The sequence below is a fragment of the Rhinolophus sinicus genome, chromosome 3, assembly GCF_057876585.1.
Source record: "Rhinolophus sinicus isolate RSI-liver-muscle chromosome 3, RSI-T2T, whole genome shotgun sequence".
Lineage (NCBI taxonomy): Eukaryota > Metazoa > Chordata > Mammalia > Chiroptera > Rhinolophidae > Rhinolophus > Rhinolophus sinicus.
Window position 1 is genome coordinate 62,955,283 of NC_142503.1, and position 25,902 is coordinate 62,981,184.

The window sequence follows — 25,902 nt, forward strand, 5'->3', positions numbered from 1 at the left end:
TTTGGAGAAGACACACCGCCCCCATTTATTCATATATGAGAAATCTTTCTGAAGTTGTATGTTTGCTAAGGGTATCACAACTGAGATAATCTAAGGGGAATGAAGGTTGGCAGGAGAACAAATGTGATTGTAATGTGGCTACTGTCTGTTTCTCAATCAAAAACTCTTTTCGAAAGACAGAAGGTGGTCTCACACATCCTGAAAACTTTCCAAAATGTTAGAGAGAGTAGGTGGGTTTAGTATAACTTTCCCTAGGTTACATGACTGCTCTTTATCCTTGAGCAGGTTTCCTAATACACCCCTGCCATAGAGAAGGATATTTGCTATTGCTCGGTATTCACTGAATTGAATTAAGGTACTTTATGTACTTTTCTAGGCCAACAGCCATTGCCAATCTTTCCTTCATGACAGACCACAAAGAAATGATTTAAATAAATTTTGTTTGGTGTGATCATTAATAATTTTGTGATATTATGTCTTAATTCAGGATTCATTAAGATACAAAAACAAGGCGAATAAAAGAAATAATCATTTGGAATAACCCACTTATAATTAAAAAACATAGGTCAGACATTGGTGTGTTCTTGACTTTAGTTCCTACCAAGAAGAGTAATGTTAGAAATAGTGAATACTTTCTATTGTGTTAGGACCAAAGCGTTGTTAGTTTTGAACTGATAAAACTTTTCTCCAAACTTGAGCATTTATGGACTGAATTTCTGGTTTGTAAAACCAAATTCAATGTTGATCTTGTCAGAGGGACTAGGCATAAGAACAAAAACACAGACAAGTAAGAAAATAGAGACTTACGGTATCACGTTGCCTGTTATCTTTCCCTGATATTATCAAGAAGTAGTTCCATGTCAGTAGTAACAACAAAACCAGTGGTATCATGTAGAGCTCAAAGTTCCAGACAACAAAGAGAAAGAGCTGGAGGAGAGAGGAGAGAGAGAGAGAAAAAAAAAGATGAGTCAACTCTAAATTTCATTAAATGGACTCTCTTATCCGTACTCCACTTCAAAAACCCCAAGACTAAATGCTTCAGAAGGGACAGATTTATCTGGAAAACAAAGACTTGAGAAATTGCTAGGCATTTTTCTAAAAGCACAACTGATCCCTAGAAAGTTACAATTAAGATTTTTACTTTGTTTAATTTCTATAAAGGAAAACTGGTATCATTACATTGTCAATGAGACAATTTTAATTTTTCTCCTTCAGTGAAACTGTTAGTTTGCACAAAATAAAGTAAAAAAAAAAAAAAAAGGGCAGCCAAATGAGCTTCACCACATTGTCAGAAATAGCCAGTCTATCTGCCTTAGTGATGAAGAATGAATCACTATTATCAGGGATGTTTTAAATCTCACTTTGATCACACAATGTAACAAGCATAACAGGCAGAAGAAAATACCAAAGCTGCACCAGGCAGCCTCAAAGGTTTCACATTATGAATAAAAAACACTGCTACCAACATTTATAAAAAAAGGTTGGCTTAACATTCAGCATTACCATAGAAATGAAACAGCTATTTAAAAAAATAATAATTTTACCAAAGGAAATTTTAAAATGTCTATTTCTATTATCTTTTAAAACTACATACTTCTCTAAGTATAAACATGATTTTTTAAAATTGTAAGACAAATATTAGATTCAGAACTCACCTAAGCTGGCAGGAGCCACTCTAAGAGCATCTGCATTGTAAAGTAACTAGCACTGAATATAATGTTTGACTCGCCCTCATCCCTCACCACTCTTACAATCCTGGACAGGCCATCTAAATTCTCTGGGTCTGTGGCAGCTGCTGCCAAATTAAGGTAATAGTAAGTCAGACGGTAATTAGGAGCTGGATTTTACTCCTGATGCTAACTAGCCCTATAACCCACCCACACATATCTTCCCTTTACTTCCTCTGTCTAATGGGGATGATGAGAGTATCTGAGCAGTGGTGAGAATTAAATAGCTGAAACATTTCAAGGACTTACCACACTGCTTAGTACCCAGTAAGCACCCCCAAGATATTGTGTTAATGCTACCAATACCTTACAAATCGTAGAAAGTTAACTAATTATCGACTAAGCTGTTCAGTGAATGCATATTTTAACACTCAAAACTAGAAAGTCATCCGCCCGCTAAGATGTAGCTGAACCACAGTATAACGGGGAGTTCGAGCCGGCTGGTGGGGGCGACACAAACGCCGTGTATTTGATAGATCAGAAGAATCAGGGGCTTTACCGTAAGAACACTTGTGTCAGGCACAGCAGCACGGGCCAGGCGCAGCCTTCCTAATAAGCCTCAGCCAAGTCTACAGCCCATTCAAATGGAAGAGAAAACAAAACTGTGTGAAGCGGTGGAGAGACCCCTGCATAAGGGCCGGAAGCCAGGTTCTGAGCCTTAGAAAGTCCTCCGCCTCATTGTTTTCACTTCTAAACAGAGTTTTATAGACCTCATAACCTCTAACATACTTTCTCCAATATTTAAACTGACTTTATACCATGAGAGTTGTTTTTATTTTTTTAAATGTGACATTAAAATTTGAAAATTGCATGTTTTACAGAATTCTTTGATATTCATAATTCAGATGGACGCCAAAAAGCATAAATAATGATTTAGTAACCCAAGAAATGAATTTTGGACAGAATTACACGGTAACTGTAGATTCAAGTTCCTGAAGAAGGAAAATCTCAAATAGGTCCATGCAGGAAGCATGAGCCATATCTTTTCTTTCACCAGAAAAGTGGAAAGGTTTCCACGAAAGGATAATGTTTTCCTTCTAACTTTTGAAATTTATACAATATATATAAAGATAAAACAAAGTGTAATCAATTGCTAGGATTATTCTATAAAATGCATTTTAAAAGTTAATTGTTTTACTAACCAATGTCACCCTAATTAAAGAAAAAAAGTTAATTGTTTATTCAAGAAGTGAATTAAGGCAAATTTAACAGACTTCAACACATGAAAAAAAGAAAATTAGTTTTGGCTAGAACCCATATTAATTCTTTACACATTTAGTTGTAAAAGTGAGCTAGTTCTTAGAATATAAGCTCTTATGGGAAGGGCCTTCTTCCTTTCGTTCACTGTGTTATCCCCAGAGTCTACAACAGTGCTTGAAGCATAATGGGTGTTCACTAAATACATACGTGCTGAATTAATGAATAGTGGACACTGGGTTTCCAACTCATTTAACATAAATCTTCTTAAATATTTGTATCAGTAAATGTACTCTAGAGCCACTGTATAAAACCAAGTGCCTTCAAGGAAAATGTATTCAGATTCCAACCTGGGTTGTCACTAACAACTTTCTGAGGCACATAAGGTAGAAGTACTTGGAATTTCTATTAATAGAAAGACTCTTTGTATTCTGGCTACGCAGTCATTAACTATCTTTGTATTTGGTCTGACCACAGTCTCTTCTCTTGGACCTTCCTATATGGTTGCCTTTTCTGAGGACATTCATCTGACTTTGTGGTTTTCTGGCCTCATGAATGGGACTCAGATGATTTCATTGCTAAACATCACCAAATGTAATTGTTTTTAATCTGTTGAGCATATATATTCCCCCTTGTAATGTCCATTCATTGGTGTTAGAATCCTGTTGTTACCCAGAATAAACTTCCTTGTAATGTCCATGTATTGGTGTTAGTTGTAGGCTGGATGTTGCATAGAATACACTTTCTGGATCACAATCCTATAAATAATCAAGATATCCGTCATGCCTTTTTGTTCTCTAGGTTCAACATCACTAGTTGCTTCAAGCACCAGTTACAAAGTGTGATTTCTGGTATTCTCCATGGTGGACATCATTTACTCACCATATCCATCCAATTAGTACATCCATAGCTTTCTTAAAATATAGCGCTCAGAACCGATACAACATATCTCATGAATATCTATGGTTATTGATATGCCCTAACAACCAGAGCACTAGAACACAGGATGAGGAATCATAGAGAAGAGAGACAAAGGAAGAAACTGCATTAGTTTTATGGATCCTAGCAGGACAAAAATAGTCTCTTTCCCTATTGTGTGTTCTTTAAGAATCTAACTTATGAGTAAACTAATCAAGGAGACCCTAATGTTGAAAAAAAAAAAAAAAAAGCAAGCGTGTACTCTGAAAACTATAAGACCATGAAGAAAGAAATTGAACAAGACACAAATAAATGGAAGGATATACCAGCTCATGGATTGGAAGGATTAATATTGTTAAAATACCTTTATTACCTAAAGTAATATACCATGCTCCCTGATAGCAAAATATGCTACAAAGCTAGAATAATCAAAACAGTATGGTATTGGCATAAAAACAAATGTATACATCAAAGGACTAGAATAGAGAGCCCAGAAATAAATTGTCGCTTATGTGGTCATTAATCTATGACAAACGAAGCAAGGATATATACAATGGGGTAAAGACAGTCTCTTCAATAAGTGGTTTTGACAGGACTGGACAGATACATGAAAAAAAAAAATGAAATTGGACCACTTTCTTACACCAAAAATGAATTCAAAAGGGATTAAACATTTTTAAATGTTTTGCTTGAAACCATAAAACTCCTAGAAGAAAACATAGGCAATAAACTCTTTGAGATCACTCTTAGCAATATCTTTTTGGATCTATCTCTTCAAGCAAGGGAAACAAAAGAAAAAATAAATGGGACTACTAAAAAGTTTTTGTAAAGCAAAGGAAACAATCAACAAAATCAAAAAGACAACCTACAGAATGGGAGAAGATATTTGCCAATGATACATCTGATAAAGGGTTAATATCCAAAATATATAAAGAACTCATACAATTTAACACCAAAACTCAAACAATCCAATCAAAAAAGTGGGCAGAGGACCTGAATAGACATTTCTCCCAAGAGGACATACAGATGGCCAAGAGATGAAAAGATGTTCAACATCACTAATCATCAGGGAAATGCAGATTACAATTAAAACCACAATGAGATGTCACCTCATACCTATCAGAGTGGCTATCATCAATAAATCAACAAAGGACAGTGTTGGCGAGGAAGTGGAGACAAGTTAACCCTCCTACACAGTTGGTGAGATTGTAAATCAATGTAGCCACTCACTTACAATCAATATGAAGATTCCTCAAGAATTAAAAATAGAGCTGCCATATGGTCCAGCAGTTCCACTTCTGGGTATTTATCCAAAGAAAACAAAAACACTAATTCAAAAAGATATACGTACTTCTATGTCCACTGCAGAATTACTAGCAATAGCCAAGATATGGAAGCAACCTAGATGTCCATCAGTAGACGAATGGATAAAGAAGATGTGGTACATATGCAATGGAATATTATTCAGCAATAAAAGAAAATGAAATCTTGTCATTTACGCTAACATGGATGGACCTAGAGGGTATTACGCTAAGTGAAATAAGTCAGACCGAGAAAGACAAATACTGTATGATCTCACTTATATGTGTAATCTAAAAAATCAAATGAATAAACAAAACAGAAATAAACCCATAGATATAGAGAACAAGCTGATGGTTGCCAAAGTAGGGCAATGGAAGATAAAAATAAAAAATAATAATGCAAAAGGTAAATGAGATTTCTGAATAAATCAGAATGCAAAAGCATTTTTTCTTTCTGAACGTTGAACAGAAGATTTCAAACGTTCAAAAAAAGTTTAAACATAGATTATCAAATATATGTATCGAACAATTACTATGTGCCATTAATACTGGCTTTTCAAAATTAATATATGACTGGTGTCTGGACTCAGATTGCTAAGAATCACTAGGGGGAAAAAAGCAATTGTTCCCTGTATTAATAGTGATGATTCTAATCCTCATTAGGAGGTGAGGATCTTTTAATAAAGAGCCATTAGAGGAAGAAAAACATCTTTTAGCTCATTTTGTCCACATTGCGCTTCTTGTCTCCTTGCAGCCCATCTGCACTAAGAGTGATCCTCTCCTCTTTCCTACAAAAAGCCAAGGTAACTCCTAAGGCGGGGTGTTCAGTGTCTCACTAGGGCAACAGGAGGAAGAAGGCAGTTCAGAGAAACCCTAGCAAGGCCAAGACAATGTAACATCTGTCCTTGTTCCTGACCGCACTTTTCCAGAGGTTTGGGGGGAAAAGAGATAAAACAGGCTAAGATGAGGCAAAAAAAGAAATCAAGGAATCAAAAAAATCACTGGCACATCTTCAGAATATAACTATCAACCATAAAAAACCTAGCATCTATTCTCACCCCATACTTCCACAACCCCTTTTCGTCTGTGTGGGACATGGAAAAAGGACTTACCAACCGTATTATAGAACTTCTCAATGTTAAATTGGGTAATACAAACTCTGGCACATTTGTATAGTCTTTAATTTCCTTTGACTCCATCACGGGCATTCTTTCCTTATTTTTCCTCTTTTTAACACAGTTCTCTCATCTTTCTCCCTTTGCTCCCCGCCCCATTCTTTTAATAAGGAAACTTGGACTACCTGCATTTTACTTTAATGGAATCAACGCCCCCATTCCAAGCAAAATATCTAGCCCCACATTAGCTATCCTTGCTCATTAAAGACTAAAAACTATTCCAAAAATTTGGTTTTGTTTTTCAAATCACTAGGTGGCTATCATAATTCCCAATAAGAATTCTACAGCAGAAAATCTTCATGGGGCCTTAGTCAAAGGGTAATAAGTACACACAACCTCTTTCATTAGAAAAAGGGTATTGCGAGTTTTATGCATTACTTTGGATGTTAGAAGCTCTCTGTCAACGCGCCTTGGACTGTCAGTGATGACCAGGGAATCGCTCAAGGAGCTGCTGCAGTGCAGTGCAGTGGAAAAAAACACGGGTGTTTGAGTCAGGCTCATGTCTACATCCAAATTCTCTAGTCATTAGCTATGGGTCTTTGGGCAAGTTACTAGATTTCTCTTAGTTTATCATCTGAAAAGTGGGAATTTTACTATTGACTTTGCAGATTTGAGATGGAATTAGCCTCGTGCCTGGCACATATAAGATGCTCAATGAACAGTAGGTGTTACTACAGGAATATACTGGCTTATACTCCATATAACATTTCGGACCCTTTTTGCAGCTTCTCACTTTTCCAATATCTCCCTAGAATCCATAGATAATGGTTCAAGAAGCCATATGAAGTACAGGAGGAAGAGATGATGAAATGAGGTCCATTTTCAGTCTTTTTCATATTTAGCTTGTGGTGACTGCATGCAGTCATGACCCCATTTGTTCATGTCTCCCTGTATCCATGCCTTTTGTAATACCCTCCCACAATGACACAGATTGGACATATGGCTTGTGTTGGCCAAGGAAAGGGTAGCAAATCTGATGGACACAGAGACTTAAAAAGCACTTGCTTATTGGGGCCTGCCCTCTGCACTCAGAACCCTGAGACACCATGTCAATCAGCCCAAGCTAGTCTGCTACTTGACAACTGGCACAGTTACCTCCATCACCCCAGCTGAAAACCAGGCAGCATCCAGAAGCAAAGCTGCTTACCTGACCAGAAGCTGACTAGAGATAAATAAGTCCCACTGAGAATAGAAAAAATACCCCGCTGAGCTTGGTCCAAATTCCTCGCCCAAAGAATCATCATTAAATAAATGATAGTTACTTTAAGCTACTAACTATGTAGCAGTTTGTTATACAGCGAAAGCTGATACATATTCTCTCTCTAAGGAGACACTGTGGTATGGACCAGAAGCCTGAAGAAGTGGTTTTAATCCTATTTCTGCTATTTGAGCATCATAAGACCTTGGGCAAGTCAGTTATCCTCTTTCATTTTAGTCTATTATCTATAAAATGGAGATGGTAATACCTGCTTATTTCACAAGTTGGCTGTGGGAAACAAGTGATGCAACATATGTGAAAATGTTTTATCACAAAGTACTATGGAAGTACAACTATTATCAACTTAATACTGTTCCTATTTAAAATCGTTTCTGAAAAATTTACTTTATAACTTTATAACTTACTTTAAGGATACTTTATAAACTAATACTACAGGATAATAGAATATGATAATTGGTCCTTGAACAGTTATGGAGGTTGGGTGGTGTTCCTTAAACGAATCTGTGCATGGTGGGATAGGAAGGGGCTTGTTGGAAGGAAGTCAAAAATTAAACACAGGAGTTGCAGTTAAAATTTTCCTTAATAATTGAAACAAGAAAAATCAAGAGCTTTACAGAATCTCATTATTGTAAATGGCATTAGCATGCTGTATAGATTTTGTGAACTCTGAAGTTGAAACAATTAGGTTTTAAAATGTTAACAATTTTTAACAACCTCATGCCCCTAGATATAAAAGAATCTTGTTCTGAACTAGCAGTTTTATAAATGTCAATTCCTGTCCATATTTTTTTTCACTTTTAAACGCACATACCTTTTTATCTAAATTAATGTTACCTTGCCTATGATATCAGCATCAGCATTAAAAAAATGCAATCCTTCAGTATTTATTTGGGTTAGGCTTTATGAATAATCTGCATTTTAATCATAATTATTCAGAATGTGTGTTTTTTGAAAATTTGTATTTGATGGAAAAGTAAACAACATAATGTGTCCTAACAAGTATCTTACATCGCTTTGTATAGAATGAGCTTTATGGAAAAAGTCCTGAGCAGCAGGATGGGAAGGCAGAGACTACGATTTTCATTTTACAAATGAAGAAACCGAAGCTCAGGGTTTTTTGAGAATTATCTAAGGAAACCCTCTGAGTGGCATAGCCAGGTCGTCTGATTCCCAACCCTGTGCGCTTTTCCCACAGTGCACCACTGCCTCTAAGGTGAAGGATTTTATAGTGAATGTCAATGCCCCGAAGGTATCAATTATTTAGGGACTGATTATTCAATATGTAGATTTCTGTATCTATTTCTTCTCCTTCCTCTTGCTTTGGGAAAACTACTTTTGCATTAGTGGAAAGAAACGGAATACCACTTCCTAGGTGTTCTGGTAAAGGTTTGGTATGACAAAGAAGTCAAAAACTGGTGGTTGAAATGAGGTTTGTGGAGCCAATTTCGTTCTTCTTTTTCCCCTCCACTATCTTGCATGGTCCTGGAAAATCAAAAGTTGGCTATTCACAAGGTTTCTATCAAATGGGGTTTTCTTCTGTCCAAAATGTTTAGAAGAGGTTAGCAAGGTGGCTGTAAAAGCAAAGACTGGAAAATGAACGAGCCAATTACATTTTTGTGGACCAAAAAAAAGGCTTTTTCACATGAAGATTAAACAAAAAAAAATTCTACTCAGACGCTAAGTGAAGGTGGGCTAAGGCTTTTCACTCATATTTAAACAAGGCAAATTATATAAAGTGAATGATTGAAAATATTAAGATTTCATAGTGACACCATTTCTTAGTAGGTACAATGCATGATTTTTATTTCTTTGAGCCTGGGGTTTTAAGAGTCCCAGGCTGGACTGGGTCATTAACATCATTCCATCAATTGATGCTCTCATTGAAGTACAGGGGAAGTTGCCTGCATTCAATGCTCATTCAGTGGGACACATGACAGTATCCCTGGGGGTGCGCACTTCAAAAAAATCATTTAAGTTGGAATATTGAATATCCTATTCTTTTGCAAACTACAGTATATTTTAAAAAGAAATCTCATCCAAAATGATTAACACTTCCTACTGTTCAGGAAAAAAGCCTGCCCTTTCAGACTAACAGCTGTGGATCATTAGCTCTCCAGTGATGAGATGTGTTTGATGAGTATTTTTCTTTCTAATTAAGAGATGAGATTCTCCATTGGACTGTCTCTTCAGAAAGGAGTGAAGGAAAAATTCTCTGCCTACATGGAAAGGCCATCTCCTACAACACAATTAATTACTTCATGGCCCTTTTAGAAAACCCCTTTCCTAATTCCAAGACACTTTTTTTCTTAAACTTAACACATTTACACCCAAACCTTCACAGTATTAACCCATTTTTCACCCAACCTTCACAGTATTAACCCATTTTTCACCCAACCTTCACAGTATTAACCCATTTTTCACCCAACCTTCACCTTCTGATGTTTTTTCTGTTTGTTGTTTCTGTTTGTTTCATCATTCAACGATATCTATTTCAGATAAAACAGAATGAGGAAATGTAGCAAAAATACAAATGTGTCTAACCTCACAGAACATACTTGGTATAGGAATATTCTCTAATGGGAGCGGGACCTCAAATTAGAAAGTTAATAAATACATAGTATTTGTCTTTTGGGGAACTAAGCAATGCTTTTAAAAATAAAAACTCAAAGGTGCCTAGAAATATATAAAAACGGGTTTTCTTAATTAATCCTTAAAAGGAAACGATTTCACCTCTACCAATAAGGCTAGCCTTAAAGAAGAAAGGTAGGGAATGTCCAGAGGGACCTAAAAGGTGGCTTTTCTTTCTGACAAAGGCATCATCAAGGCTGCCAAATTCCTGAATTAAAAACATGATTAAAGAGAATAAGAAGCAAATAAAAACACTGTTTATGAATTAACCCCATCAATGACCTCCTTACATCTTTTTTGGCACAAGGGAAGGAAGGTAAGAGGGTCAACTTTCAAACATTTGGGTGCTATCCTGACACTTCTCTCCCCCAGGGCACATGGAAACATGGATGTTAGTCCTAAAGCCTGGTGTGACACATGAAAATTTTCCCATCCACATGCTAATAGCATTCCTCTTTGAGAAACATTGCCAATTTCTCACACAGACAACAGCACATTCTACATTAACTTAGTGAAGAAACAGAATGTACATATACAAATGTATAACAAAGAAGGCTAGACACACGTGTATATTCCTAGATGATGACATGAATTATAACTTAAGGATTTAGGGGTAAGACAGTAGTAGAGAGTAAAACATTGTACTCACCTATAACCATTTGCACTAGATTCTACTAATGTTTTTTCCATCTACTAATGTTTAATATTGCCTAAAAATATGCCTAAAGAAGAAGTAGAGGTGAATCCTCTCTGCCTATTTACTCCCCTTTGGATTACGCCAGGATACACACATCATCAGTCTTCTCTTCTGGAAAGGGGGTGGTTTCACCTTGATTTAAATAACTAGATGGCATCAATACCTATTGTAAAGTCTCTATTTCTGGTTGGTTTCACTAAAGCTTTCTGTACCACCTCCATTAAACAGGGGACAGAAGATAGGCAAAATGAACCCGACTAATTCTAGCATTAACAATAGCCTTCTCAAGATGGTTTTAAAGGATGGCATGTTGCTCTCTTGAAGAGAGGCTTTGCTTTGCTTGGACAATATTCTAAAATAAACAGTAGCAGGGAATTGCTTACAACCTTAGACCCACTGGATCTCTCCAGCCTGTTTTGCTGTTTCCTGTGGTCATACCACCAATGATACAGGGAGCCTTCTCATGCTCACAGACATACTTTTACACACTGGCTTCTCTCCTCGCTCTGTTAGAATGAGAACTGACAGGGTTCCCTCTGCTGCTTTCTTTTTGAATAGTTTCAACCAGATATCAAACTGACAAGACTTTTGTTGTTTTGTGGTATATATCTGTGTGTGTGTGTGTGTTTGTGTCTGTGTGGTTTATGTGTTTAAAGAAAAAAAAAAAACAAAAAAAACCGAAGTGCACTCTCTAGCAAATGATCCCTTATATTGACTAAGCAAATTACATCAAGAGAACTCCCTATTTTTGTTCCAGTGGAAGAATGAGTATATGGTTAGGAGTAGAAAAACAATCAAACAATTGGTTGATTTCAAAGGCACAGCTTTGAATCAAATGCATATATTGTAACTTAATTCATTTATTTACTGATAGTGTTGAAAAATCATTGCTTACTCAGATTTACTTAGGCTACTTATAAATACACATCAGAAAGTCCTAATTCCTTATTGAGTGAAATTGTACACAGGGGTTTTTGAAGTTGCTATCTGAAACTTAAAAGTCCACAATCTTAGTACATCCATGCCTTTTCGAAAAGCATAGCATCACTATCTATTAAAGAAGCAAGTGTGACAACCAGATAGGACTCATTTGAAGATGTCTTACATGCGACTCATGGAAACACCTACTCAAGAATCTCTACAACAAAATGGAGCCAAACAACCTCCAAGATGATACTATCAACTAATCGTAGCATAATGCACACTACTGTCCTTGATGGCGATATTATGTCAATAGAACCTGCCAGCCAGAAGGCCTGGGGGGTTATTTATTTATTTTGATGTTCTCTTTTTTAGCTTACAAGTTGTACTGATATTTCTTGTCATTTTTATCAGTCAGAGATGAAAGGCGCTGGTTTTGCTTTGAGAACACTGACAACTCCAAAATGCAAAACCCAGAGTACGTCCCACTTGAGCATCACATCAACCACACATGAATAACTGATAAGAAATCCCTGCAATGTTGTGAGTTTAATGTTAGCAAAAGTTTGGATGCAGAATGAAAGAGACACATGCTTATAGACGCTTGGAAATGTTGATTCTCTCAGGTCCCTTTCATTAGAAATTAGTACTGTACCTAGAAGTTTGTAATACCCACCATGGTACAAAACAGTTATGTTTTTCATTTTAATAACTTTATCATTCATTGAAATTCTGCATTCAAAAATCAAGTTGCATGCAAAGTCATTCTTACGGATTACAGATCAACACATATTTATTGTTTTAAATGACCAAATATGGACAATTAAGTGGAATTGGTAAATTGGTATTATTTTGGTCCATGAGGAGGTTGTTGGTATCAAGTAACAAGCACTCTAAAAAATACTCAACAACATCAAAGAAATATGTACGAATGAGTTAAGGCTATTACACTCATTGAAGCTTGTCTTTCTCTAGTATCCCGTTTCTCCAGGATTTCACTGGTTCTGGAAGAACGCGTGACTATCTCACTAGTATAGGTAAAGAACATTCCATGCTGTAATTATTCTCTAAGTAAAACAAACAAAAAAAAGTGTTTTAATGTTGGTTCTCAATCTGTTTTCATTTTTCTTTTATTTATACCTCAGGCGCCAATGAAAAAGGTGTTTTTTCCCCCATATTATTCTAGTCATTATATGATGTTCTGATATCCCTTCTTGTCTTCTATATTCTCAAACTATTGTTTTAACAAAAATGGTGGATTGAATGTGATATTTTATTCAGGGACATTGTCATGCAAATGTACCATTTCTAGATATTTTATAAGACTTTAGAAGTGCTGTAAAGATTTTTTAAAGCTTATTAAAGATAGTTTTAAATGTTTAAATAAATGAAATCTGTTACCATTACTATTTTTGAAGAAGGTTCTTCATCAACTCCCCTCTTTTTTGTGTGTAAATGCTGTATCTAGACCCACATATCTGATACTAATGTTTGCTGATGTAGGGAAAATGTAAAATTTTCCTAAGCTTGAAATCTGGCTTTAAAGCCACCGCTATTGTGAACAGGTACAATATTGAGGGCAACAGCTGGCACTTCAGTTGCTCATGGGGGAAACTCCCTCTGTTCTATATACTGTGCCAGCAAATAGGATACCCAGCTATCTCACAAGCCAAACACATGTTAGTGAAGTCTGTGATACAAGTTATTTTAAAATTAGTCCGGTAGTCTTTATATTCCTCATTCTATCTCACTGAATAGAAGCACCTTTCAAAAAGCAAATGATCAATTATGGTGACTGCTTTTTTAGACAGTAGCTGATATGCAGAGGGTTGTACTCTGCCAAGTTTAGGGATGTTTGGTACCATTCTGATTCATTTCCACTCAAATTATCTCTCTCAGACTCATCCAATTTATCATGAATATCTTCCCTGGGCTACTGATTTCTGGTCTTTCTTTTTAATCCTTCATAATATAACCTAGCAGTTACTGCTGGTTATTCTTTGCCCAGATTTAATATCTTCATTTCAATCTTAAAATCACAGAGCCAAAGTCAGAGAACATTTTTAAATTTTCACCCTCATAAATAGATTTAAGACCTAATAATATCATATATTTCAGCTATCTTACTAGCGTCTGAAACTTCATCTCCCATTCTGTCTTATAATTTTCTAATTTTCTCCTTCACTGGTCTCATTCCCCCCAATCCCTCTGTTCTGGAAAAACTTCAAGAGTTATGTTTAGCAGCTCTAGCTATGTCTGAACATTTCTCTTTGCAATTCAAATAATCATCTTAGGCTGATTTTAACAGCCTCCTTTACTCCATTCCATCTTTTACCCTTGCTGTGTAATGTTTACTGATGACTGTCGTTCTCCCATTTCTTAACAGATCTAAGTGGTCTAGTTACTGACGGGAAGCCTAGAGGTTTGAACACTAAGTATACATTTCTCTTGGCTATTTTCCATACCTCTAAACATTCTCTTAAATGCAACAGGGCTTGTGTTTCAATGGTAACAGAAGTTATCAGAGAACACTAGTTTAGACAGCAAGCAAGCCGAACTCCAACTGTTCAAACAGCCTGACTTTTACAGTAAAAGGAAAGGCCCTGGGCCAAGACCACTGAGATGAGCAGGTATTTTTAGTTCACTTATAGGCCAGCTCTAATGTAATTCTGAAATGTTTTCTTCAAACCAAACCCAACTTTTTCAGCGCTGTCCAAATCTGTTTTCTTTTATAGCAAGTACAAATTCTTGGAGCAAGGGAAGCATGCGTATCATTTGCAATACTGCTGCATGTCTATAGTGTTGATACCCAATGGCTCAAATTAGTTCGCAAAACAGATGAGTGCATTGTAATTAACTCTTGTCAAACTGTTAAAAATACAAAAAACATTTCCACTGTAGGAAAAATTATGACAAAGAAAAATCTCTCCTATCATTTTCAGCCAAAATAGTTCCTGAAATGTCTGGTAGTTTAGGATTCCAGTGTTCTAAAAGAAGGCCATTTCATTTTCAGAAAAGCTTTCACTGCATTGACGTGGAGATGCTGAGGTGTGGTATCTTTCAAGCATTTTTGGTGTTGTATTTCACTGCCTATAAACTCATTTCTAAAAATGACCTGTTGGGAGTGAACACATTTTGTTCAGCCTCACAGGACTCGTGTATGATTCTCAACACTTATACTTCTTCGAGTATTTATTTAATCAAGATTTTCTAAACCTGTTTTTACCAGTGTGTTGGTATTATCAGTTTTCCTGAATAACTAAATACTGCATTCTGTTTAAACAAAAGAGGACATTAGGAGGCAGAATTATAGGTTCAGGTGGGATAACTTTGACGTTAAGCTCTCATGGGATGATCATCAGTATTTTATAGATTTACTGATATTCATTGTTGGGACAGTCACTCAATATACTACACTGTACTCAACATTTAAATTATTCACCAGCTTCAGGAGGCTTCTGTAACTCTCTGGAATTTAATGTCCCCTCAAAGAAAACGAAGGGCTATTCCGAAAAGTAAATTTAAATATGAACCAAAAGGTAGTGTAGTGTGAGATGAAGTCAGACATACCATAAAAACTATGCCCTTCTACTTGCTTTCAGAACTTTCGCAAAGATATTTTCAGGTATACTTGTGGGAATGAGCAGGTGAAAAATAAATCTATCTTTAAAAGTAATAAAATCACCATATACAAAAGTTAATATAAAATTCATCATAGAGATAAAACTATAAAACTTCTAAAAGAAAACATAAGAGAAAATGACTGTGACCTTGGGCTAGGCAAAGAATTCACAGATACAATACCAAAAGCACTATCTAAATATGTGTTTAAAAATTAGACTTCCTTGAAGTCAAAAACATATATCGTTCAAAAGACTCCGTTAAGAAAATAAAAAGACAAACCACATACTGGACAAAAGTAATCGCCAATCATATACATATCTGATAAAGGACTTGTATCCAGAGTATATAAAGACAAAACCCCAATTAAAAAATGGGCAACCGATTTGAATAGACATTTCACCAAAGAAAAAATATGAATGGCTAATAAGCACATAAAAAGATGGTCAACATCATGTCACTAGGGAAATGTAAAATAAACTACAATGAGATACTGCTTCATACCCCCTAGAAGGGTTGTAATTAAGGCAGAAGGGCTGAAGATACAGAGAAACTGGAACTGTCATATATTGCCGGTGAGAATGAAAAATGGTGCAGTACCTTTAGAAAACGACTTGGCAGTTTCTTAAAAAGGTAAACCAACTTAACATATCAACCAACAATTCCACTGCTAGTTATCTACCCAAGAGAAATGAAAACATATGCCCGCATTAAGACTTATACATGAATGCTCATTTATAGCAGCATTATTCATGATACTATCAAAATGGAAGCAACCCAATTGTTTATCAAGTGGTAAGTAAATAATCAAAATTTGCTATATCCATACAATGGAACACTATAACAATAAAAAGAAGACACTACTGACACATGCTATGTCATGGACTCAGAAACATTAAACTAACTGAAAGAAATCAGATGTAAAAGACTACACTTGTAAGATTCCATTTGTGTGAAACGCCCAGAAAAGGTACATCACAAGAGATGGAAAACAGACTAGTGGTGCTAAAGGCTTGAAGTTGGAACAGGAATGACTGTAATTGGCACAAGGGATCTTTTTGAGGTAATGGTCATACAACTCTGTACATTTACTAAAAAAAAGTGAATTATACACTTAAAATGGGTGAATTTTATGGTATTATAAATTATATTTCACTCAAGTTGTTTAAAATAAAAAGTGGTAACTTCTGTGGAGGTAAATTCCAATCCAATGAGCTGAGAGAAACTAGGCAGAAGCAATGAATGATCACAGACCTTGGATGTATCTTGCCAACACTCTAAAAATATTTTAAATGCTAGTTGATGACACCATCTACATGATAATTCTTAAGACAGTTGCTGCTCCTTTGAGTTCAGAGAAGTTCCACAAAGGCTATTAAGAAATAGCTAAAGCAAATATTATCATCAATCATTGCTAATTATAATTAGGAAAGCAATGTCCTAGAGATAGGTGATGAAAAAATGGTAATATAATAAAATGCTACCATCCTAAGGTGAGACAATGATGCAATTAGTTCTAAATTCCCATAAAAATATGATCAGTTTTGAAAAATATTGAATTTCTTACCCTCTGAATAGGAAATAGCTGAAAGGATGCAAAAAAACAACAAAAAAAAATGCTAAGAGAAACTGAGAGAAGATAGATATGGGGAAAAATAGAAAAGGAAGGATAGCTTAGAGTAACAGGCTGAACGAAAAAAAAAGTTAAAGCAAAACAGAACAAATCTTAGCACAGGAAAATGAGGGTAGAGCACACAAGGTCATCTTCCCTGCTCAGAAGAAAGCACTACTGGATAAATATGACACTGTTTCCTTACTTTCATCATGCTGGGGAGCTCTTTTAATTTGGGCCTAGAGTCTTAGGTTTTCATTTGAATTCCTCAGTGATCTCTATTACCAAGTTTCCTACAATACCACCTATCAGGAAATGAAACTTCTCACCGCCCACTTCCATCCACAAAAAAAGCAGGAAAACATGAGGAGGGATTTGTTTCACTTTTTTGGTCAGCAACAGTGAGCAGCTCCCTTTGGTTCGTTGGGTTTGTTTTTCTCGGGATATTACATCAAGAAAATAGAAATGGAAATTGCTGAACCCAGCAGGAAGAGAGAGATAAATCTGAAAACTGCTTCAAATTGTTTTTATTCAAGCACTTCTAAAACTCTAGGATAATCCTGTATCTTCCTAAACGGCTGCATGCATTTCTTAAAATTTTTTCATGATAAAGCTTAATATATGTGTTCGTAAGCTAACTAAATTATATCAAGCATGGAGAAGCAGGTGAGCCCTGGCAGATTTCCCATTGTTTTTACAGCCATTTTCTCTATCTATCAATTGCTGAAATCTAAACTGGCTCCCTGTTCAGCTGTCAGTGCCACAGAGCTATTCTATCTCTCAGGGCGACAGGTGTGGCTTTGTCCTCCAAGTGCATGGGCAGAACCCAGCTCACCTTTTAGAAGCTCACTGTTGTGGCAACACTGCACTTCTTTCAGTTGTGTTGTTGTCTTTCAGACATGTTTGACCACACTTCTGTCCAGAAGTGTTCATCACATTTCTCACTCTAATAAAGACATTAACTGTGAACACAGGGTGATACATAGATGATATATTACAGAAATGTACACTTGAAACCAATGTAATTTTACTAACCATTGTCACCCACAATAAACTTTAATTAAAAAAAAAATAAAGACATTAACTCAGTGGCAACTTGGATTCAGTGTTTACTAGAGTGATAAAGAAGAAGCAATATGTTTCCTCTTTTCTAGCTCTAGCTTGATCTTGAGGGGAAAAGAGAGGAGTATGACTTCTAACCATCAACTAGAAAAGAAATTACAGCAAATTACAGCAAAAGTAAATGGATTGGGGTTGATGTCAAGGAGAGGGCAATATACTCCCTAAAAACAATCCACATGCCATACCACCTATCATGAAATTCTCTGGATTGTCTCTATAGCTTTATTTCCCTGTCCTTTCTGCCTAGTCTATGCAAAATAAAGGGTAACTGCACACAGATAGAGAGGCAGACCCTAAAAGGCAACACTGTGAAAAGGTAAATTATAAGGTCTGAAAAACGTGTCCTAAGATTCTGTCCACAAAATGATTGGCTATTTTTTTTCTATTGAGAAACTTTATGCATGAGAGCCTTAAATCAGCTGAAACATTTTAGTGTGCAGGGAAAATAGGTTATGCATAAATACATTTACCAAGTGTGTGTATGCATATAACATGTTTGCGTATATGGATATAACATAAAATGTGTGTATATAAATTTATATTTATATCATATCTGTATCTATCGATACTTTTATTTATTTACCCCACAAGTATGTATCCATAAATATTAAGTGATTATTTATAGGCTCCTCTCCCTCAACTGTAGAACGGAAATATCAATTCAATTATAATGTGGAAGTTCATTAAATGCTGTTAATGATATAGTTTATCTCACTTCTAAGGAAATAATTTTACATGGGATTAATATAGTACTATTTAATATAGTTAAAGATTTTTATTATTCGTTAATAGGAATTGAAAATTGAAGCCTGCTTTAAATAATTTTAATTAAATAAATTTATTACCATGAAGGAGTAATTATATCTAAGCATTTCTATGCCTCAAGGGACCATTTATCATTTTTCACCTTTATAATTTTTAATTATTTTTATTCCCATATTACAGATAGGAAAGTTGAGTTTAGGGTGAAGGAAGTATTGTCTAACATGTATATTAACCATAAATTTTAATCCCTACTTCACTATCTTATTTGCAGAAATAAAGTGGTAAAATTTGACAGGGGTTTAAGCAATTTTGTAGCATCTCTTCAAGATTATATGAAAATATCCTAAATATATGTTTTTAAAGCTTATTAAAAGTAAAAGAATATTCTTATGTGATTTAAAGGCATCATTTATTAATCTGCTTTAAGAACTTCTCCCTTCCCACTTTAAGATTTAAAAGACTGTGTTCAAGATAAATGGTGTCAAAGATAAGAACTGTTCTTGATAACTGGTATCGAAAACCTGTAACAGAAATCCTATACCTTGCTGAAAACCTCTTATCTTCTCACTTCTTCAAGATTCACCCAGTGCCTTGGCACAGCTAAAATGTGACTGGCCTTCCATACAGAAATACTCGTAGTTGAAATTTGCTACATCATAGCCTTTCTATTCCACCATCTTTTTGACAATTGCAAGAGTCTTATTCCCATAATGCACTGGGTAACTAAAAAAGTTGTGTTGGTTCCTTTCATTGTTGTTTCTTTTCCTATACTTCAACCTCAATTCTAGGTAAGTTCTAGTTGTACTAATCTGATTTGATCTGTAACACAAGAAAGTTAGTGTCGGGAGGGAGAGTGGGAGAGCACTATGTACCATCAAAAACCAATTAATCAGCTTATTATTTATATGTGGAAGATTCTATTCTCATAATTATTGGTTCAAATATATGATGATTTCTGCCTTTTATCAGGTCTGATGGCCCATCCACTTTTAATCTACAGTTGACATTTTTGGTTTCCTTACTCGGCACCCTGAATTTCCTTGTGGAAACCCTCTACCATTCTCAGTTGTCGGTTTCTGATAGAGGTGCTTCTACGTCTGGCTGCAGAGGGATGGACATGTGACCAAGCCGTGGTCAACTATGAATAGCACCTGCTCCAGGTCATAGTCATTGGCTCAAGGATGGGCCAATCAGAACAAATGAGACTCAACTCTGGTGTTTGGACCTATTGGAAAAGAGAATCTCTCTTTGTTTCCTTACTGAAAGCTAGACAAATGTAAACCTAGGGGTGCTGATTGCCACTTAGGAGAAACTATGCCTAAGGTCAATGCTAATATAGTGAAAACCAAGCCAAGAAATGACAACAAAACTGAGTTCTGATTGAATCATTTGCGCCCCTCGTTTAACACGTATCTGGAAGCATCATTTGGCCTATCAAATGTACACATAAAAAAGGTAAAATAGACAATTCACACATTTCAATGTAATTTGTATAGTTTGTTTTTTTTTGTAAATTATTTAGAATTCATCCACCACTCCCAGCCCCCACCAGACTGACTTAAGTAGAATTTCTGGTAGTGGGGTCCTAGACTCTGTATTTTTAATTTCCCCTCAGTGTTTCTGATAATCAGTTAATTTAGGGAACCATTACGGACATTCATCAGAGGTTCTCACTCTTTTTCCAACACCATCATTAATCATTGAAGACCCAGAGGGCCTCATACAGCTTGTTCATAGTGAATTCCTGTCCATTTGCAAAGTCCCAAAATGAACCGTCTGAAAGCACATTGTATGTGGCCAATTCTCTAAAAGGTACAGTTGTAAAAAACAAATTTAAAGAATTAAAAATAAAATTAATTGGTACAGTTGTCATTGGTAGAATACTGTGCCCAGCATCTATCTGCAACACAGATAAAATTCTGGCTTAAGGTTGACTTGCAAATTATTATGGGGGAAACTAGCCCCAAATGTCTAATGATATAAAAAAGAGGTTGATGATTTTGGAGAATAATCACCTCTTTTCAGAGCTGGTCACACTGGGCCTAGTGCCTAAATTAGAATTGATACAGATGAACAAATCTGAAGGGATTGGAAACCAATCCAGATGAATTTCACATTATGTCCCAGAGGCTTCCCAGAGAACAGACCATAAAATAGATCCAGTATGCTGAGGGCCACAGTTATCCTCCTTCTGGTAGCTGTAACGCCACCGCACCTATTCTCCTCCCATCAAAAAATAAATAAATAAATAAACTGCAATTATGTGGGGGGGTCACCTTTCATCTTTTAAATAGCCTCTTGGTAAAAAGCCATCTCTCACCCCTCTATATTCTGATAAATGGGGGACTTACTTTCCTGGTACCTGTTTGACTAGTACTGGTCAGAAAAGTAGGATGACTAGATAAAACAGAATTTGAAAGCAAACAACAAAATTCAATTTTTCTCGTTGCCTTAGAAAATTAAGGTAAGCTGTGGAGAAGAAACTGTGTTTGGCTGTTAGTTCTTAGAACACAGGACAAGGGATTTTTGGTGGGACATAGTCTCTAAGATGTGAATGGAGTCATATCATAATTGACTGGCTGGGTTCCTTTTCCCTCATTTTATAGCAATAGAGATTACTCCATATTACCTTCCTGTGTTTCCGATTGGCTTACAGTAACACTCTACACATAGGACAGTTGCATAGAGAGGTTGAGATAAAATCTTCAGAGAATGTTTCCTGCCTTCAGATCTGCTGAAGGGTGGTTTTCAATCCCTTCAGATTTGTTCCTCTATATCAATTCTAATTTAGGCACTAGGCCCAGTGTGACAAGCTCATTGAAAAGAGGTGATTATTTATTCTGCAAAAGTATCAACCCTTTTTTTTTGTATCCTTAGACATTCGGGGCTAGTTACCCCCTCCCCGCCTCCAATAATAATTTGCAAGTCAACCTCAGGCCACAATTTTACCTGAGGAGCTGATAGATGCTGGACACAGTATTCTACCAATGACACTGTACCAGTTTATTTTATTTTTACTTTTTTTAATTTGTTTTTTACAACTGTACCCTTTTAGAGAATTGGCCACAAACAATATGCTTTCAGATGGTTCATTCTGGGACTTTGCAAATGAACAGGAATTCACTATGAACAAGCTATATGAGGCTCTCTGGGTCTCCAACGATTAATCATCCTATAGAACCTGTCCCTTTGTGTCATTTTGACTTGGGTTTTATGGGCAAGTTGTCTTGATGGAAAGGAATTTCCACTGAGATGAAATAGGATGTGCTCTACCCTCCTTCACACTAGCCCACACTTTTTAAAATTTGTACCTTAGTGACTTATCTCTTTTGACTAAAAAGAGAAGGGAGAAAAAGGAGAGCAAGGAGAGACAAAGCATTTCTTAAAGTACTTTCTCAGCTTTATTGTCACAAAATAGGCATGAGCTTAAAAAACAGCCTACTATTTAATTAGTATTAAAAATGGCATTAAGATTCATCATCCTAAATAAATCCTTTTGGCAGATGCTCCATAGTACTTAACGCACTTAGAGCTAACCAGTCTGAACAGGATTTTATCATTTGAGGGTAGCAAGTTTAGGTGGAGGACTCACAGGAAGGTCTAAAGTTAGCTATTCTATGAGTGCTCTAATGGGACCCTCCTTATGCCTATGGCAGTGAGTTGCATTACGCTCTCTTTAACATTTTTGCAGGCTAAAATAATCACAGCCATGCTCTTTGGCATAGACTTTTGAGGCTTGTGAGAAAAATCTTGTCCCATTCTCAGCCCATGTCCATGTGGAGGCGAGGTGGCATTTTACAGACGTATGTTTTGGTTTGGCTTCTCAACTTTTAAAAGAGTTGTCAACTATATTCCCATCTCAGCTGAGGCTTAAAGCATAGTCTGTCCCTAATTGGCAACAGAATATTTGCACTCCAAGTACTTGTCAAAAGAGGATAATGCTGAATGCTTGCTGCCCAGTGCCTATCAAAAATCAGTCATGAAAAACTGTATTTATGGAAGGTTGCCTGAAGGACATACATTCCCTTTTAGATCTTCTTTATTTTTTTGATTTGGCCAAACCATATGAGAGCAACATACTGAAACTTCATGGCTATGCCATCTCAAATTAATAGTTATCATTTGCGGTCATGTGCCTAGCACTGAGTTAGGTGCTTTTCATACATTAGTAAAATCTTTAAAATAATCATGCAAAATAGGGGTTAATATCTCTGTTTTGCAGGTAAGGAAATAATGTTAGCACTATCAAATCACTTGCTAAAGACCCTAAGCAAGTAAATGGCAGAGGCACAATTCAAACCAAAGAGGGTCTGGCTCCAAATTTCATGCCCTGTATACAGAGCTAGAGTTGCTTTTACTGAATTACATTTTGGTGTTGCAGCAGCCTCCGTTGAGGGAAATTAAAAGAAAGAACTCTATGAAACACAGTATTATTTTAACTGGAGATTTTGTTCACATTATACATTGTCAACTTTATGTAGGTTCTTGAATACAATTTTTGAGGTATTCGTACCAAAAATAACTGGGCTTTTACTGAATAGGCTTAATATAAAAATATTAAGAAGATTGTGAATCACGTAACAAACATTTCAATCTTGTTTGTCTTCATCTACTTTCTGGGAAGCCTAGATCCCAAATTTTGACCTTCCTCTGTCTAATAGTTGAACTATGCATTTTATGTGCCACCTTCCCCACTAGTGTCAGCTTATTTATCCCCCCACTCCCTGGCCATCAGCGTTATACCTTTGCTTACACTTGTTAGTATATCTACTTCATACATTTTTGTAATCTACTTCTATTGATTTTCTGGAATGAGATTGGGAATAATAGAACTCAAATGAGAAGTCTGCATTTATTAGGCATTTAGTTTCATGAGTTGTGCTAACTGGCATTATTTGATTTATTTTTTAATCCTTATAGTAACTGAATTAGGTTATATTATTAGACCCATCTTACAGATGAGGAAAATGAGGCTCAGAGAGACTAAGTAAAATCCCCAAGTTCACAGAGCAGAGCCAGATTTCTGGCTGACTCCAGAATCTGAACTCCTAAGCACTATGCATGTGCCTATTGTGCTCCATATCATGGTCAGTTAAAAAGAAGAGATGGACACAACAGAATGGGAATTAAAGGAGACCTGGGGGATAGAAACAAGATAGGAAAACGATACCCTCAATGGAAGAAAATGAGCAGGTGAAAATAGATGAACGAAATAAGGTGTAATTTCCAGTTAAGAGGGCAGAGTAGCTAAACGCTTGCATTCTCTCATGATCACATCAAAAGTACAACTAAACTACAGAAAAACCATCATTGAGAATTGCCTGCAGTTTCACTGAACAGAAGTCCTACAACTAAGGGTATAAAAGAAGCCACGTGGAGACTGGTAGGAGGCACTGAGATGTGGAATGGGCTGGTTCCAAACCCGAGTGTGGCAGTTAAAAATCAGGAGGGATCTCTTGGATGAGATCCCTCCTGAGGAGTGAGGGGTCCCAGCTACATACCAGACTCCTCAGCCCAGGGTTTCAGTGATGGAAAGAGAAGTCCCCCCAGCTTCTGGCTGTGAACACTAGCGGAGATTGAGTCTGAGTGAGATGGAAAATGGCTGCATTCCCAAGCACTAATATTAAAGGACATGTGCATGGACTTATTCACTGACAGACTCATTTGCTTTGAGCTCCAGCACTGGAGCAGCAGCTCAAAAAGTGCCAGGGACATATGGATAGGGACTAAGTTGTCTGGCTTCAGGTTAAAGGCTGGAGGGTCAGCTTTCTTCCAGACGGAAGTGCTGGCAGAAGCCATTGTTTCTTTGTTGAGCCCACTCCCTACACAGTGTGCAAATGTAGGCGGGCACCATATCTGTGTTTCTATCAACCTGGCTAACACCAGTTACCCTATCTTGGTGATTCCCAGATAAGACCCCACCTGATCCAAGTTGCAGGCCCACCCAAGCCTCTTCCAGTGGCTTTTTCATACAAACAGCATGTCTTGCCTCATGCTGCAGACTTTTATAAAATCTCTCAAAGATTCACAAACCCCCCAAAAAACAGCATTTGACCTCAGCATGTCCCATACTTCTTCTGAAGCAGCCCCAAACCTAGCACCAGCAACAGCGGACCTATGATCTCAATTTAGCCTCACCCAGGCACCTCCAAGCCCAGCACTGATGGCAGCCAACTGTGGATTGTTTTGTGGCTCATTCCAAGTGGCCTGGTGCAGGGCATGGGCAACAGCTAAACTTGGATTATGGTTGGGCCCCTCCCAGCCAGAGCACCACCTGGCTGCCTCCACACATGGACCCCCAAAGGGCAGACTGAGCAGGCACCAGAGCCCTGTTAAAGGGAATCCTGCTCTGTAGGATCGCCCCTTCACAATAGCTCTTCCACTGTAGTCATAACCAGTTATCACAACCAATTAGCCTGAGGGCCAATCCCTTTCATCAATGTTCAACCAAGGCTCAACTATAATAGGAGGGCACTCACAATCCACACAAGTGACAAACCTGCAGCACGCAGCTCAGGTGACCAGCGAGACTGCACCATTGGGCCCGACAGGATTCCGACATAAAGCCACTTTACTAAGACAAGGAGACATAGAAGCTCTACTTAATACATAGAAACAACCACAGGGAGGCATCCAAAATAAGGAGATAAACATGTCCCAAATAAAGGAGAAAAAAGCTCCAGAAAAAGAATTAAAATGGAGATAAGCAGTTTACCAGATGCACAGTTCAAAACACTGGTTATAAGGATGCTCAATGATCTCAGTGAAAATTTCAACAAAGAGATAAAAAACATAAAGAATCAGTCAGAAATGAAGAATACAATAAATGAAATAAATAATATATTAATTAACTCAAAATGGAGCAAACACCTAAACATAAGACCTGAAACAATAAACTGCATAGAAGAAAACATAGGTACTAAACTTACGGACCTTGGGTTCAAAGAGCATTTTATGAATTTGACTTCAAAAGTAAGAGAAGTAAAAGGTAAAATAAAT

The 25,902-nt window shown here is 36.7% G+C and overlaps 1 protein-coding gene across 25 annotated transcripts in view; it reads right to left on the reverse strand.

Annotated features, from left to right (window-relative positions):
- MCTP1 (multiple C2 and transmembrane domain containing 1) overlaps nt 1–25,902 on the reverse strand; it is a 491,550-nt gene that overhangs the window by 92,635 nt on the left and 373,013 nt on the right. For 21 of the 25 annotated variants that reach the window (XM_074328730.2, XM_074328719.2, XM_074328715.2 and 18 more), the window contains one exon: nt 808–927. The exons of the other annotated variants lie outside the window; for them this stretch is intronic. In XM_074328730.2, coding sequence (XP_074184831.2) covers nt 808–927 — 120 coding nt within the window. The remainder of the gene's footprint in view (nt 1–807; nt 928–25,902) is intronic. 25 annotated transcript variants of the gene reach the window in all.